Source organism: Aethalodelphis obliquidens, unplaced genomic scaffold (genome assembly GCF_003676395.1).
Source record: "Aethalodelphis obliquidens isolate GAN/ISIS:26980383/991018 unplaced genomic scaffold, ASM367639v1 scaffold16, whole genome shotgun sequence".
Taxonomy (NCBI): Eukaryota; Metazoa; Chordata; class Mammalia; order Artiodactyla; family Delphinidae; genus Aethalodelphis; species Aethalodelphis obliquidens.
The window spans coordinates 28,170,101-28,187,818 of record NW_020837960.1 but is presented as its reverse complement, the minus strand read 5'-3'; the positions used below and the strand labels follow the sequence as shown (position 1 = coordinate 28,187,818).

Genomic DNA, 17,718 nt, shown 5'->3' with positions numbered 1-17,718 from the left:
TGTGTGTGTGTGTGTGTGTGTGTGTGTGTGTGTGTGTGTGTGTGTGTGTTTGTACATGTATATTTAGTTCTATGAAATTTTATCGTGTGTTTAGAGTTGTGTTAACACCACTTAAATCCATTAACATTTCACTTCTGCAGAGAATTAGAGCTTGTACTTAGAAACTAATTCAGTCCTGTGTAACCCAAGCATGGAAATAAATCATAGATAACCCTTGTAAGGCTAAAGTCAACTTGACTAGGCTGAACAGGCTTGATATCAGGCATCTACAGAGAAGGGGGTCTACAGAGCTGAGTCAACCATAGTCCTTTGAGAAGGGATAGGGAGTATCAGGGAATCACAGGTGACATGTTTAAGGAGACAGGGGCAGGATTCAAAAATGGGCAGAAATCCAGGGAGCAGGAATTTGCCGAATGTAGTTGATGGTAGTGCAACCCACAAGGATCTTAATATGTTGTCAAATGGAGGTGAATTTCTTATGGCTTTTCTTTCCAGTTGCTGTGCATAATGAATGTGAATGGGTAGGACTAGCTCAGAGGAGCAGAGTTGTGATGGACAATTTTGATTTCAAATACACAGTACAGTCAATAGCAATGTGTTCCAAAACCAGGTACAAGAAAAATGGTGTCATTACTTTGTTACAGAGTCTCATCTCCTATATATTCAGACCTTGATGCTACTTGATTATGTCACCAGCACCTGTCTCTGCCAAGGTATTGCTGGGCCCTAATTCTGCTGTTAAAGGTCAGGGAGGGTAAGTTGGACAATGGTAGATTGGCAATGACCATAAACTGTCTCAGCAATGAAAGTACTGAATCTGTGTGTATTGCAGGGCTGAACGTTCGTTGGAACGTTAGATGAAAAAACAGAAACAAGCAAAAAACAGAAAAGAAACAGGAAAGGAATGCACTTGTATCATTTCAATCTTTTTAAATTTAATGATGCTTATTTTATAGCCTAATATTTAGTTTATCCTGGAGAAGGTTCTGTGTACACTTGAGAAGCATGTATATTCTGCTGCTGTTGGGTGGAGTGTTTTATACATGTCTGTAGGTCTCGTTGGTTTATAGTGTTTGTCTTCTGTTGCCTTGTTGATCTTCTGCTTAGTTGTTCCATCATTGAAAGTGGGGTATTAAAGTCTCCAAATATTATTTTGAATTGTTTATTTCTCCTGTCAATTCTGTAAGCTTTTGCTTTGTGTATTTTGGGACCTGTTTTAGATGTATATATATTTACAGCCGCTGTATCTGCCTGATTTACTGACTTTGGATCATGATAAAATATCCCTCTTTATCTCTTTCTTGTTGTGAAGTGTGTTTTTTCTGCCATCAGTATAGCCACTCCAGCTTTCTGCTGGTTGTTCTTTGCATGATATGTCTTTTCCCATCCTTCTGCTTTTAAACTAATTGTATGTTTGAATCTAAAATGTCTGTCCAGCAGACAGCATATGTTTCAGTCTTGTTTTTCATCCAGTCTGTCAGTCTCTGCCTTATGACTGGATTGGTTGGTACATTCACGTTTAATGTTACTGTTGATGTAGTTGGATTTACATGCGCTATTTTGCTATTTGTTTTCTGTCTGCCTCATGTCTTTTTTGTTTCTCTACTCATTACTGCTTTCTCTTGCACTGAGTAAGTATTTTCCAAGGTAGCATTTTAATTCCTTTAGTGATTTTTTTCACTATATTTTTTTGAGTTATCTTCTTACTGATTGCTCTAGGGCTTACCATATCATCTTAAATTATCAGAATCTACGTAATATTTATACTAATGTCAGTGGGATACAGAAATGTTACTCCTATTTAGCTCTATTCCATCTTTCTCCTTTTTACATCCATGTCTGTTACAAACCCAGTAATACATATTTTTAGTTATTACTTCATATAACTTTATGTCTTTTAGAGAAGCAGAGAACAATAATTCTAAGGCATTGACATGACATTTACTTTCTGATACAAAGGGGCCAATATTACTCGTTAAACAGTGATTATTTCTTCTTTGTCCTAGTTGAACATTTTTTTTCCAAGCGTTAGAACAGACCTGAGTTGGGAATATTCGCAGCACCAGCTCCCTGTCCCCTCTTCCCTTTGCACTCACCTGATTCCTCCCCTTCCTAGTCCTGACCTAGACGTCAGGAAACCACAGTTGTACAGATTCTGCCATCACCTGGACATACGAGTGACCGTGGCCTCACTCTCGGGGGAGCTGCTGCTAGAGGAAAGGGCACTGCAGGCCCAGCCTGGCATCTGTTGGTTCTTGATGTATTTCCACACATAGATGCTTTCTAATATGTAGACTCTTCACTGATTTTTTAGACCTTGAATTTTTTTTACAGATAGCCCATTTTAATTTTAATCTGCAACCTGGTGGAGCTTTCAGTAGATAATGAAGAGTTGCCTGACTGTAGTGTAAGAACAAGCACTCACAGTAGATGTGGCTGCAGTGAAAGTTGTTAAATGGCTCGACTAGGACAATTATACAGAATAGCAGGACGCTTGGCCCTTTTTCCTTTTAAATGTCATATTAAAGAGCATTTGTGGGCTTCCCTGGTGGCGCAGTGGTTAAGAATCCACCTGCCAATGCAGGGGACACGGGTTCGAGCCCTGGTCCACGAAGATCCCACATGCCGCAGAGCAACTAAGCCCGTGTGCCACAACTACTGAGCCCGCGCTCAACAGCCCGTGAGCCACAACTACTGAGCCCGTGCACCACAGCTAGTGAAACCCACGTGCCTAGAGCCCGTGCTCCGCAACAAGAGAAGCCACCGCAATGAGAAGCCCGCGCACTGCAACGAAAAGTAGCCCCCGCTCGCCGCAACTAGAGAAGGCCCGCGTGCGGCAACGAAGACCGAACGCAGCCAAAAATAAATAAATAAAATAAATGAATTTATAAAAAACGAGCAGTTGCGTGTTGATAATGTTCTGGTTCTATCTGATATTGAGAGAATTCTCATAGGGTTGGGACGATCGTCACAGTAGCTATGCATGGAGCCCGGCTCAGACACGGGAGTGCTGAGATCATGCACTTATAATGATGTTTTATTATTTCAAATTAGCTGGCTTTGCACGTATCTGGGAACTAATTTTGAAGTTTAGACTAACATAAAAACAGATAATGGAAAAAGGAGAGAATGAAACCTAGCTTCAGTTTAAGCACCTATCAAGTTCTGTGTTACAAGCAGTAGTACTTACACTAACACTTCCAGGCCAGTTTTATCAACCCTGTTCCTTCCACGGGAGGAAACTGTGGTTCTTAGTGTTAGGTCAAGTGCCTGAGATTACACAGTAGTAATTGGTAGAGACTAGATTTCAGCCAGCTACACAGTTTGTGCTCTTTCACCTCGTTCCTGCCACCACTAAATGATTCTTTGTATGTGTCTCCGTGACTTATTACATACAGTTTATAATTGCTGATGTTTGGCCACAAGGGTTCTTCACTCATCATATGTCAGAAGCAAGGTGTATCTCAGCTTCACAATTCTAGGGTGACCTGCAACAGTATGTGTCCTCATTCCATTCAGCCCCCTAAGTACTTTATACCTTTCTTTATGGCCATATTGTAGGGTGAGTTGTCTGTTCTGGTCTCGTCTGCCTGCTGTCTCTCCTCCTCTTAGCACCTGGCCCGCAGTGAGGGGCCTTTCTCATAAAGACGCCTTTGTGAATGTGTTGAATCAGACGGTGCAAGAGTAATTGTGGTCTGTTTATGCTAGATCTGGGTTAATATTCACAATCTGTCTCTTCTCTATCTTGCTATCAACTGAGATTTTTTTTCTGGCTTGGGTTCATTTTAGCAGATTTAAAGAAACCTTCCGGTTCAAATGCTGCAAAATCCAACCTACCCAAATCTGGACTTCGTCCTCCTGGCTACTCGCGCCTCCCGGCAGCCAAGCTGGCGGCCTTTGGCTTCGTCCGGAGCTCCAGCGTGTCCTCGGTGTCCAGCACCCAGTCAGCGGACAGCGCCCAGCCCGAGCCCAGCCGGCTGGCCAACCGTAAGTGGGGTGGACGGGTGGGCGGGCTTGCATCCCAGACAGGCAGGACCAGCAGAGGGCGAATCAGCGTGTGGGTACAACAGGGTTGCATTTTCTTTGCGTTTAACTAAGAATTTGGGTTGACTACCTTAATCTCCCATTGTTGGGACTTTAAAGATAATCTGCTGAAGAAAAATAAAAGCCTGTTTGGCACTACCGTTTTCTAAGTTATGGGGAGTTAATGTGCCAGAAAAAGACATGAAATATTAGTGGGAAAATCATTTTAGTCACCTGTGATTACCTGTCATGCCTTCATATTGGTGGAGCTCTTGATTTCTAAAAGTTCATTAAACGATGTTAAAAATAGGGAAGCCCAGCGGAGCTTCTTCTAGTCTGTGCCCAGGAAGGTCCCTGTTAGCTGAGATGGTGTCACTCCAGGCCTGGTTCCTGACACTGGTGTTGTAAGCTGCATTTTAAAGTATGAATTAATAGCGTCCGAGCACGTCGTATCAGCTGCTGTCCCTAAAGAAGACCCAAGGCTGCCCCATTTGGGCTGAGCCTTTGAGGACCAAACCCCATCTCAGCCTCATCGACTTCAAAGTCATTGTTACTGGATCTGAAGCCATGACACCTCAGATGTTGGGTAGTAAGAATTTGCCAGGGAAATCTAAGCAGTTTTCATGTGGAAAGCTGTCTTGAAGGGATTATAGTAGTTGAATAAAGTTGGAATAAGAGATAGAGACAGAGTGAAAGACGGGAAGGGGGAAGGGGAAGAGGAAGAGAAATTGAGAATAAGATTGATTTTGTATTATGTTTTTCAATTTCCTCTCTCCAAGCTTGTTTTTTCCCTATCCTTTCTCGGCTTTATAGAGCTCATGGGTGGAACATTTGTACCTCTGTAGTTCTAAATTTTAGTCTACCTGGTTATTCCTAAAAGTAATGCATCTCGACATATTTGTAAGCATTTCTGAGAGGTTCTTGGTTCACTTGATTTCCTGAAGGTGCTGTGTCTCAGACCTACTTTCATATGGGGATCATTTTAGAAACCCCACTGGAATTAGGGATTGCATCATGGCACAGTGCCAGTCTCAAATTTGCAAACGCGTAACTCTTAATTTTTCGATATGTGTGTGCGTGTTAACAGTCTGAAGGTTTTGAAATAGAGGAGTGACGATTTGTCATCATTTTTAGGAGTGAAATTCTCAGCGGCATGCTTCTGTTTTAGATGGAGCATGAATGATAAAAAATCTCATGGTATGTATCTTTCCAAGGAAGGAGTTAAGATTCTGATTTCTTAAAAAAAATGAACCTCAAGGTGACCTGAGGCATGTCCCCACGGCAGCCACTTTTTCAAAAGGAGAGCTGACAGGTGTGGACGGAATAATTCCAGGTGTGCTTAGGGCATTTCTTCTCACCTGTGCTTCAAAGCATACTAGCTGGGGACTCCCTGAGCAGCCGAGATAAGAGCTGTTATGTGCCAGAGAAAGTAACTCCTGGTTTAAAGATTTCATAGGAAAAGAACTATTTACTCTATTCAGAACTGTTTTCTGTTTCTCAAATGCAATATGTTAGAATCGATCTGTAATTATTTGCCACCTAACTATATATAAAATTTGTCCTTCACCAGTAAATCACAGAAAAACTTCGCCCATGTTTGAATCGATGTCTTAGTGCCGTTAACCATTATGCTTATGCTTGTTACCAGACTTAAGGTCAAGAAAACTCCTGTTCCTGTTCTTTAGCAAATAAATGATGCTTTGATGACCAGGATTAAGTAAAAGACGAAGCTCTTGCAAGAGCTGAAAGTTCTTAGACAAATCCTAGGAGCAAATGCTGCCAGTTTAGCTCATGGAAACAGCTAACATGATGTCAGAGTTGGTTCCTTTTTTGTTCCTTGTCTTGTCTTTCTTTAGACACTACTTAGGGTTCATTTTAGGAATATTACTGTAAAAAGGGATTGCACCACAGATTGCCTCAAAATCTGAAACATGATTACAATGAGGAACTATTTGCAAATGTGCGACTCATGATTTTAGACACTCACGTGCCTATAAACAGTCTGACAGCGTCCACGTGACTGTGAATGCTGTGTGGGGGACACTTTTAAGTGATTCATTGTGAACCGACTAGTGTTTTGTGGGCCACCTTGGCTTAGCTGCGACTTTTCTGTGCTGTTTTCCTGGGTCCAGATGGGCAAGTGACGCTGTAGAGGGGGGCCTGGGAGCCCCCTGAGTGCGGGTCTCAGCTGTTCCATTTGGAGTCTACCCTCCACCCCGGGCTCAGGCTCTGCACCGTTCATTCAACCCCGCTGGGCAAGGGCTTCCCAAGGCGAGTGCCCTGCTGTGTTTTCTGACCTTTTCCACGAGGCTTTGGCAAATGGGGCCGACACAGGGAAAGGAATCGTCTGTAGGTCCTTAGAACCTGAGGATATTTTAGCATCCTGTCCGCCCCTGCATTTTATAGCTGAGCGAACTGAGATCAGAATGACCTGCTCCCATCCTGGGAGCAGGAGGGAGTATTCCTCTTCCTCTGTTTAGTTCTCAAAGCTGCCATGTATGGTAACGACACACGCATGATGTGACGTCATTTCTTTCTATTAGTGAAGCAAATCTTAGAGTTGAGTTGCCTTGAGAGGCCCTTCAGGCCCAACCCACCTGTCCCTGCCCCACCCCTTCCCAGGTGTGTACTCGCTTCAGGTGATGGGGAACCTTCCATCATGTGAAGAAGCCAGCTGTTTGGTGAGCAGCTCGCATGGTGAGGCCGTGCTCCTTGTGGGTTCAGGCTGCCTCCCTGAAATTTCTTGCTAGCGGCTCAGTTTCTCTGGATTAACACGCAACCTTTATCCTCATTGTGCTGCAGGACATCACCCTCCCTTCACTCCTGTACAGGTTCATCACGTAGAGGTTATGAGGTTGGCCCATTTCGAACCTCAAATAAAATTTCAAATGACATTACGTCGTGACCCACAGCTTTTTTAAGATTGAAAGTGAACAGGAAAAAAGTAATTCTCTACCTTAAAACTTAAATTTAAGCTTAAAATCACAGTATTTGAGCAGGTCTGACCTAATATGTAGCTCATCATTTAAAAAATTCTCCAATATGCTTCAGGCAATAGAAATTTGGAGAAAAACAATTACAGTGTAATTTAGTGTTGGTAACAAACTATAGCCCAAAGTATACCTAGTTGTCAAATTAACCAGCAGTTAGGCTTATAGACTTGATTTTTCTGGTGGGTAAGGAGGTATAATTTAAAGTTAAAACCTTTGGGAGAGTGTGTGTGTGGGAAGGGAAATAGGAAGACTTAGGGTTTCATGAATTAATCATTAGTGAAAATAGATCATATCACACAAGGATAGAATAATTTATGTGGAGGATCATCTCTCATTGTGGACTCTGAATAACACCTAACCTATTGGTGCTCAAGAAACAGAAAATATCTATCAGAAAAGAACATGAAGAAGGTGGCCTTTGCAGCTGTCCTTTCCAGTTTCTCCTCCTCTTTTTCTCTCTGCAATATTCTCATGTTTTCTTTGTGCGGTGAACTGAGACCAGAAATCATGAGACAAAGAACTTGAAAGGAGAAATAAAAAAGAAATCTGAAGGATTTTCTGTTGTTTCTTGTTCTGGTGCAGGAAAGTAGTAGAATGTTTAGAGATGTAGGGATAGAGCTGGATGTGGACAGAGAGACTGACATCGGTATAAATAATCATGTTGCATGGATATATGTGCCGACAGCCTTCTAAATGAGTTGGGGTGGAGGCTTCATTTCTGTTCAGGGTGATCAGGGAGTTTCTCAGAGGGGGTTGTGACCTGGGCGGTATTTGGGGAGGTAGAGGTGGGCTCTACCTAGGAGATCCTTTGGGAGGAGCTGTTGGTACATCCAGAAAACCTCCGGAAGCCAAGGGGTTGCCATTTCTGATGCAGCTTTGCTGGTTCATCATGGTGGGGTCTGTCTCCTTGGTGCTGAAGTCCAGTGTTTGAGGTCCCCAGGGTCTGTCCTCAGAATGCATCTATCCCAATGCTGCCATCTTCCCCTTGGTCCTCTTTTCCACAGTTTCAGCTCTTAGCACTTCGGACGCGGTACCAAATCCCTATCTCCAGCCCCAACTTCTCTCCAGAACTTCTCATCTACATTTCAAATGACCTGTCAGATATCTCCAGCTGGGTGACTCAAGTCACCTCAAACTAAACGTTTCCCTCAAAATGAATCTTCCGTTATCTTTTCCAAAGTGACGCCGCCTCTCATAGTTGCTCTATGATGTAATGACATCTATGATCTCCTGTCTACGGAGGCTGGAAATTTTAAAATCAGCCGTTACCGCTCACCATTTTTTTTTTCTTTTTTGCCTTCCTTTGTATTCAGTGATCAAATCTGATCAGTTCTTTCTTACATTTACTCTATCCTCTTTCTTTTCTCCTCCTCATCTTTGTTTAAATCTATGTCACCTGAACTATTCCCAGTACATCCTCACTCTCTAATCCACAGGCACATGGTCCTATAGACAATTTTCTTTTGAGCCTGTTGGGAATGCTCCATGTGTCCCTGTACTCACTTCCACTGCTTTCCAGAAGTTACAGGCCCTCCATGACTTGCTTAGCCCCCTTCTCACCTTTCCCTCACCCAGTCCCCTGACATACACCCTCAACCAGACAACGAGAGCTGTTCCCATTTTTCTCTGAGGGCTTTGTGCTTTTCTGCCTTTGGGTCTTGGTTTAAACTATTCATTTCTAGAATGCTCTCCCTTCCCACAGATCCCTCTGTGGATTCAGTCATTTTCAGTGTGATTCAAATACCATTTCCTCTAAGAAGCCTTCCTTCATTTGTGAACCTAAAGTGGTCCTTCCTACTAGGAACTCCCACTGCCTCTTGCTTGTATCACTTTTGTGGCTTATCACATACCATCTTGGTATAGTTATTTGTTTTTATGTCCTGTCTCCCCTGTGGACTGTCAGCTCTTTGAGGATACAGGGTATGTCTCTTAATAATTTTAGTATACCTCACACTACCTAGCATGGGCTTTCCACTAGTAGAATTTCAAGAGAAATTCTCTCCCAGTGGAAAGATTTTCTCATATGTGAGGGTATAGGACAAGAGAGACTTTTCTTTTTTTTTTTTTTTTTGCGGTACGCGGGCCTCTCACTGTTGCGGCCTCTCCCGTTGCGGAGCACAGGCTCCGGACGCGCAGGCCCAGCGGCCATGGCTCACGGGCCCAGCCGCTCCGCAGCATGTGGGATCCTCCCGGACCGGGGCACGAACCCGTGTCCCCTGCATCGGCAGGTGGACTCTCAACCACTGCGCCACCAGGGAAGCCCAAGAGAGACCTTTGAGAGAGGAACTTGGGCAACTTTCAGAAGTATTTTGTACCAGGAACACATTTTCAGTCTATTAGGACTTTCATATGTCTTGATAGTTGAAGTTCCATCACTGTGGTTCTCACACTTTTCTAAATTACCTCAATTATCTCTAAACTGTTGCTTCCATTGACTGTGGTGTACCCATAGATAATTTATACAACTCAAAGCATGGAAAAGATAATAGGTTATTTGTAGTATAATTATATTCAGAGCTAAATCGTTATGTGGACTGACCTACTAGTCTCACAGATGTCTAAGATCTTATATATCTCCTTGCATGTAATTAGCCATTTTAAAAGAATTAGGCTAAAACCCAACTGTTGAGGCTTTTCATGAGAGAATTGCAAAGTTTCCAATTAGACATCTCAATTTAGAGAGACCGGATATTCTCATTAAATTCTAGAGCTATAGTTCTTATTTTCATACTTAAAATAAATAGGTAGGTGGTCTTTTAATTATTGAATAAAATTTGGGTTCTGGAGATAATGATCTGAAGTGGAAATCACTAACCATTTTGGAAGTTAGTCAGTGAAAGTGAAGGTTAATATGAAAGCTTTTTGCATGTTCATTTCAGCGTTTATGCTTATGAACACTATAGAATTCTTCTACATACATGACATGTTTGATTTTCTGTAACTGACATGCATTCTAAATAAGATAAGAGGGCTTCCCGGGTGGTGCAGTGGTTAGGAATCCACCTGCCAATGCAGGAGACACGGGTTCCGGCCCTGGTCCAGCAGGATCGCACATGCCGGGGAGCAACTAAGCCCGTGCGCCACAACTACTGAAGCCTGTGTGCCTAGAGCCTGTGCTCCGCAACAAGAGAAGCCACAGCAAAGAGAAGCCCGCGTACCGCAGTGAAGAGTAGCCCCCACGTGCAGCAATGAAGACCCAATGCAGCCAAAAATAAATAAATAAAAATAAATAAATGAGAGTCGACAAGAAGCATTATTAATAACTCTTACCGAAACAGCCATCAACCTGTCTCATGTTCCATTGGCGAAGAGGGAGTCATTTTTTATTCATGGAAAAAGGAGCTGAATGGGACCTGTGAGGTTAAATTTCAGAGAAGCTATTGCCTATTTGAGATTGAGCCTTATTGATGTCCTTGTACATTCCTTTTCAAAACACTTGGACACTGATCACGTCTACCCAGAGATAAGGTTAGAGCGTAATGTGTTTTGTTTTGTTTCAAAGAAAACTGACCATTAAACGGTTGAAAGTAAGATAAACTGGAATTGGGATGATAATAGTTTTGTATGTAGTAAACGTAATGTCTAATTGAACTGCCTCATTTGGGGGGCTTGTCTTGTTTTGTGAAGATCGGGTTGTCTACTTGCCCTTCCCCAGTCCTGAAGTCTTGCAGCATCTGTTATGGGGTGAGCATGGAACTCAGTGCTGGGGCCAGGACACCCTGTGTAGTTAGTGTCTGGTGGGGAGATGGGGTATCCAAGTGCATCCTGCAGGGAGCTGTGAGGGGGCTGTGGCTGGAGATGGCACAGCGTTGGGGAGGGGTAAGGGGAGGAGGAACCCGAAGGACGGAGCACCTGCCCGTCCTGACCCCACGCCCCTCAAGTCCCCTTGGGCTGTCTCAGCCCTACTGCGTTATATCTTCAGATCTAATTATTCCACTCTGCTTCTAGGTAATGACAGATGGTCTGGATTTGCTGTAAAATAATCCAGCAAAGAAAAGAACAAAACAAACCTGGAGGGGGGGCAGTATAGATAAGGAAAGTTAGACAAAAGTTTGATAATCCTTGAAGCTGGATGATGGAACTCTGAGGGTTCATTGCACTATTTACTTCCCGGTTTGGGGTTTTTTTTTTTTTTTTTTTTTGGTATGTTTGAAAATTTCCATTTTTATTTAACCTTCCGTGGAAGAAGGTTAAAATCCCATCTTCTCTCTGTATTGGTTTTGGTTTTCCTTTCTTAAGAGTCAGTATATTCTTGTCCTGCCCCTAGGTTCTCCAGAACCATTTTTTTTTTTTTTTTTTTTACATTCCAAGCATAGCACAGGGAGATCAGCACCGAACCTAGAGGGGTGGGATAGGGAGGGTGGGAGAGAGATACAAGAGGGAGGAGATATGGGGATATATGTATATGTATAGCTGATTGACTTTGTTGTAAGGCAGAAACCAACACGCCATTGTAAAGCAATTACACGCCAATAAAGATGTTACAAAATATAAATAAATAAAATAAAGTGACATCCTTAAAAATAAAAAGAGTCAGTATAGCATAGTGGTGAAGAATGTGGTCTCTGCAAGTGCACTGCTGGGTTTGCATCCTGCCTCTGCCACTAGCTAGTTCTGTGACTTTGGGCAAGTTACTTACTCTCTCTGTGCCTCTACTTTCTCATTGTAAAATAATAATAATATTACTACTAATAAGTAATGTCAAAAGCCACTGTAGGATTGATGAGAACATTAAATGGAATTAATGTATGCAAACAGGGCCTTGCACAATAATAATAATAATGTTCCAGTGGCTGTTTCCATCCATTTCCCACATGCAGAAAGTTCTCTGTTGGGAGAGATTTAAAAGCTCAGATGGAAAAACTCCGTGGTGGATTAACCATGTCTGGTGTGGGTTGAAGAAACTGGTATTGATAACATCTAGGTCAGGGAGTCGACGTTCACTCCATTTCACAGTTGTTATCATCAACTCTCTCATGTACGGTGAATGCCTTTCTGAGCGTTAAACTAAAACGTGCGTCATTCATGAAACCGTAAGGTGGCAGTTCTAGAAGTTCATCTCTTGATTTTCATGGGCGTCTCTTACTTTTGGGCTACAAGCTTCTGGTTGTTTGGCTATTTATAAAACATAGGCAGGGAAAGTCATGTTTTTATCTCTTTATCTAAAAGGGCTCTGCCATGCCCTTAGCATGTTATCATTTAAGAGAGTACATTCAGTTGGGCTCCCTTTAAATGAAATGTATTTATGCAAGGTGACTAATACATAGCACATTAATCTAAGCTGATGGCTTTTAAAACCTCTGCTCAAAATAGAAACTGAGAGTTGGATCTGATTTTTATTTCTGTGCCTCTAATGTCTGCAGGAAACAAATGGGAACATTTGATTTTGCAGTGTGAAAAGGGCTTCACACAGCTTCTCATTTTGCTAGAGTCTAATTTCCATTGTACTAGGGTTTTACTCTGTTGGCTATCTCAACCTGATTTGGGTATGTGGGGAAAAGAGAATAGTGAGAACAAAACCCAAAATAAGCTCCTGATTTTCTCTGGAAATGAGGAAGTCAAACACATGCCACTGGTGGATTTAAATACCTATTTCCCTGGTATCTGTAATTAGGTAAAGTATTCTTTGTAAGGAAAAAAACAGAATCATTTTCACTGAATCTCGCTGTTAATTTTCCCAGTGATTCCCACACATTCAATTCCTTCTTTTTTCCCTTTCTTTGCTTCCTTCATACACTCACATCAGAATGAGTTCTTCTGGGTGTTATTCGGTGTTGCCTGTAAGTGAAAATATTTTCTTTATTGCTTAAGTAACACCTAGTTTATCCATTTTGAATCAGATATGTGAGCAAAACTGTTAGAAGTCACATAGCCCTTCAAAAGGTTAATAGTGCCGTATTCTTGCATGTTTTAGCATATTCAAGGTATTTTATGAAGAAAGGATGCTTTGAACTATGAACTGAGGTAAGAAATATGCCACACTTGCATGCATAATATGTAATAAAATCAGCATTTATGGTAATAGAATAATCTTTGGGAAAGTCAGTTAACCTCAGTGGACTCAGACTTTTATTATAAAAGTTGGAAGGTATCGAATTAAATGAATTGACCACTTTTGGCTCTCAGAGCTGGCACCTTGTGGCTGAATTCTATCAATGTGTGGAATCATTTATGGTTCTTCAGTGGTGAATGATCAGAATCGTATTTGAGAAACATTAATATGGTAAAATGTAAGTTCATTCGTTTGGAGAAGAGAGACAGAGAGTGAGAGGTCTCAGTTCTGCCAAAATTAGGGATTCTTCCCGTCTTGGCCTGACCTTATTTTGTTATTCTTCTCCTGTCATATGAGATGGACCTTTCAGGACACTAACAGACAGAGAACAGCTCAAAAGTTTTACTGCCCTGATTTTTTCCTATAAAATATAACAAGTCACACCTTAGAAGTCACCTTGCTCCGGCCCTTTGCCTAACGCTGAGCATCTTGGATTATTGGTCCAGCATCAGAACAGAGACAGGGAGGTGCATGACTTCCAGACTCATACTGACTTCTCCTGGGAACTTGACCAACAGTACGTGCTTTCTTACATTGCTGTAATACGCACAGTCTATCATCTGGGAAGGTTCCTAGAGATCCTTGCAGGGTCTTCCTTAAGGCAGCAGATGGGGCAGCACAGATCAGTAATTCCTTTTGCTTTTGATGAGAGAGAAAATCAATTAATGGTGATGTCAGAGGGTTCTTTGGCTCCCATAACAGGCAGCGACTGGGAGGCGAGGGTTGGTGGGAGCCTGAAGTAGGTGTCAGCAGTGGGCACGGAAAGAAAGGACCAGATGGAAAAGTGTCAGAACCGAGAGGGCAAGAGCGCCTGAGAGGGTGGGGTGACAGGAAGGGTGAGGGGGCCACTCACAGAACTGGGGGAGCACACTCAGGCGTAGGTAAACGTGAGCCCACCTCCCTCAAGCCCACCCCCACACCTGGCTGGCTGACCCCAGTGTCGCTACGTGGGGGGCTGCATGGGGTTCAGTTCAGAGATCTGCTTGTCAAGCAGGTCAGGACTTCGTGAAGACGATAGGGGTACGTGAGAATAATTAAACCCATGTGGTAGAATTAGATACACTTACTGTGTATTATTTTTACTCTAAATATATGCAGTCAGTTTAGATTGTAAGTGGTAGGTTCTGATCTAAAGGTCTAGTTCTTCCTCCCTAAGGAACTGGTGAGAACCTTCTCCCAGTACAGCTAAGATGCTGCGATGTCACTTTCGTATAACAGGCCTTAGTCTCTGGTTCCATTTATGTGCTAATTTCAAGTTGACCCCAAAGGAAGAGTTTTGTCAGTCTTGGTAAGGAGGGTTACTTCTTCCCATAAGTTCCAGAAAATTCCCTCAGTCCACTTTCTTTTCCACATGAGAGCACTTCCTCACTGTGCCCGTGATGTTTTCCCTAATTTGAGTGCTTTGTTCTTTTTTTAATTCTTATCAGAGTATAGTTGATTTACAATGTTGTATTAGTTTCAGGTGCACAGCAGAGTGAATCAGCTATGCATATACATATGTATAGATTCTCTTCCCATATAGGTCATTACAGAGTATTGAGTAGAGTTCCCTGTGCTATGTAGTAGGTTCTTATTAGTTATCTTTTTTATATATAGTAGTGTGTATACGTCAATCCCAGTCTCCCAATTTATCCCTCCCCCCTTCCGCCCTGGTAGCCATGTTAGTTTTCTACATCTGTGTGGAGTGCTTTGTCCTTTTTCTGTGTATTGGGGTTGCTGAGGGCAAAGAATGAGATACTTCACAACCCTTTTTCTTACGTAACGTCTTAACATGGGTCGTGGATTTCTCCAGCAGAAACGCGGGTGCTGTACACACAGATTTTGCATCTCCCTGCCTGCTGCCCTGGGAGGGACTTGGGTTGAGCACACGCAGCCCTGGCCTGAGCAGGCAAGGGCCGTCATTGTTGCCACTGGCGTGGCAGCGGAGGGCCACCTGCAGCTCTCAGAGCCGCAGGAGGGTTGCCCTGCTCTCTTCCACCTCTGCTGGTCCCTCTGCCACACCCTCTCGTCAGCCTTTAGGGTTGGCTCCTAAATTGTGACAGCAGCAACGCAGGGATCCTCACTCCATTCCTGTACGTGTGACGTGTGTGTGTGTGTGTGTGTGTGTGTGTGTGTGTTTTGGACGTATGTGTGTATGCATACGACCTTACTACAACTTTGCCAAAAGTCACAATGAAGTGTCCCCACCTCGACCTCTTGCCCTTGCCACAAATAAATGTGATGGGAAACGGCCACCCCAGCATCTCCTACCATGGCCCCTGTCACAGAAATCCAAGGCTCGAATCTTTTCCCTAGCCCTCTTTATTAGAAACTGTGTGTGGCAGGGAGATGACAAGCAGACAGCCTCAGCTGTTAACTGCCATCACCCATTTACTCTCACCCCTTCGAATAGAAAATGAAAAATGCCAACACATCTCGGGTGCCGTTAGCCCCGAGGTTTGCCTCTAAAGTCGGTGCCTACACAGGAGACTTCTGTTGCCACCAGTGAGGTTTTTTTTTTGTTTGTTTTTGTTTTTGTTTTTGCTGTACGCGGGTCTCTCACTGCTGTGGCCTCTCCCGTTGCGGAGCACGGGCTCCGGACGTGCAGGCTCAGCGGCCATGGCTCACGGGCCCAGCCGCTCCGCGGCATGTGGGATCTTCCCGGACCGGGGCACGAACCCGTGTCCTCTGCCTCGTCAGGCGGACTCTCAACCACTGTGCCACCAGGGAAGCCCCACCAGTGAGGTTTGCTGATGAAAGCAAATGAGCCTGGATGGACCTGTCACAGTGGTTTCACTGAACAGATACGCCAATTAAGCCAGAGGTCAAGGAGCAGGTGTTGTTTCAAGCAGGTGTTATTAGTTTGTGTCCAACAGTGGCTCTGAAAGAGCACAAGAAACAGTCCAGTTCTTCCTAGTTTTTATTTCAGTTGAGGAATATATGTGCTCACTGGCTGGTGACTGATTACCTGTCCAGGAAATGTCAGTTCCCTCCGGCTGGTCCTTTCTATGCCTTGGGCATCTTCGTGCTTGCACCATCTTCCTTCTTCCTGTATCCTTAGCTGTCTGTTGCTGCCAGAAGCCTTGCTTTACCATCACGGAAGCCTACAGTGTCCACACTGGCACCTCAGGTATCATCCCAGTGATCGTGACCGTTCTACAAAAAAGGAGAGGAAGTAAGGAAAGTCGAGGTGACATCACCACCCCAGGTTGAGTTAGTGATGAACCCGGGGCTGGAGCATCAGTCCGACGCCTCATCCCATGATGCCCGCCAGGGTGAGAGGCGCTGAGTGTCGCTCCAGGAGGGTTTATTGGAGAAATGGATGCTTGTTCCACGTGTAGGTCGATTCCATCAATGAGCTCCTATGATGCAAATTGGCAGCAACTGGAATCTAGCAGTTTCCCGTGACGTTCCCTCTGCTGAGGATCTGCGGGAAGCCTAGTCCAGCTGCCTGCAGTACACGGGAGCCTGTTAGCTGTGGGTCGGTACTGGTTGCGGTTCTGTGTGAGCGATCCCCAGAGACAGGGAGGGTGGAGGTGCGAGTGTTGTGTGCTGAGCACAGAGACTGGCAGGACCCTGTGCTCATTCCCAGACTCCAAGAGAGGTGGTGGGGGCAGTGAAGGGTAGCTGGGAGTTCAGAGGATGCGGATCTAGATGCTGCCCTGGGCTGTCATCTTGGACAAGTCACACATATCTGTGGGCCTCCGGTGTCCTCCCTTTTAAGTGAGGGGTGGGACCATGGTTTCTGACATGCCTTCTGTGGATCCTGTGTCTTTGGTCCCAAGACTCGTGAGCAGAAGGTTCGCAGGGGGTCCAGGGCCCCGAGGGCACAAGTTTGTTCCTTCTTACATTTTCATTCGGAAACTGTAAGGAAAGACCCCTTCCGTTTCCCATATATTTTTCCTTTGTTATGATTGAAGGACATACAAATTATGCTATCTCTATATATTGCTAAGAGAGCTGATCTTACAGGTTCTCATCAGAAGAAAAAAAATCTCTAGGAGTTTGGGATTAACACACTATTACACACACTATTCTATATATACACACTATTCTATATATAAAATAGATAAACAACAGGGACCTACTGAATAGCACAGAGAGTATACTCAATATCTTGTGATAACCTATAATGGAAAAGAATCTGAAAAAGTGTGTGTGTGTGTGTGCGCGCGCACGCGCGCATATATATATATATTCAGTTTATATATATATATATATATATATATATATATATAGTAACTGAATCACTTTGCTGTACACCGGAAACTAACACAACATTGTAAACCAACTACACTTCAATAAAAAAATTAAAGTAAAAAAAAAACAAAACTGTATGAGACTTTTGATGGATCTAACTACATTTATTGTGATGATCATTTCACAGTGTATACATATATCAAATTATTATGCTGTACACCTAAAACTTGTACAATGTTATATGTCAGTTATATCTCAATGAAAAAACAAAGATCAATGCCTAGATTTCTTTCTACATTAACGTTAATAATTAGAATTATTGGAGACTTTTAAATATGTTTGCTCACTTATATTTTCTAAGCATGGGGAGCGAAGTGAGAAGAAAAGAAAAAGAGAGAAGAAAAAAGAAGATGGAAATATATCACATTTTTAAGAGAAGAGAAGAATAAAAAGAAAGGGAAAAAATGGCTA

General features: G+C 43.2%; 1 protein-coding gene across 3 annotated transcripts in view; it reads left to right on the top strand.

Annotated features, from left to right (window-relative positions):
• Positions 1-17,718, top strand: part of MTUS2 (microtubule associated scaffold protein 2) — a 317,696-nt gene that overhangs the window by 30,218 nt on the left and 269,760 nt on the right. The window contains exon 3 of one of the 3 annotated variants that reach the window (XM_027116582.1): positions 3,790-3,987. The exons of 1 other annotated variant lie outside the window; for it this stretch is intronic. In XM_027116582.1, the coding sequence (XP_026972383.1) occupies positions 3,790-3,987 (198 nt within the window). The remainder of the gene's footprint in view (positions 1-3,789; positions 3,988-17,718) is intronic. One more of the 3 variants, XM_027116583.1, reaches the window with a different exon arrangement.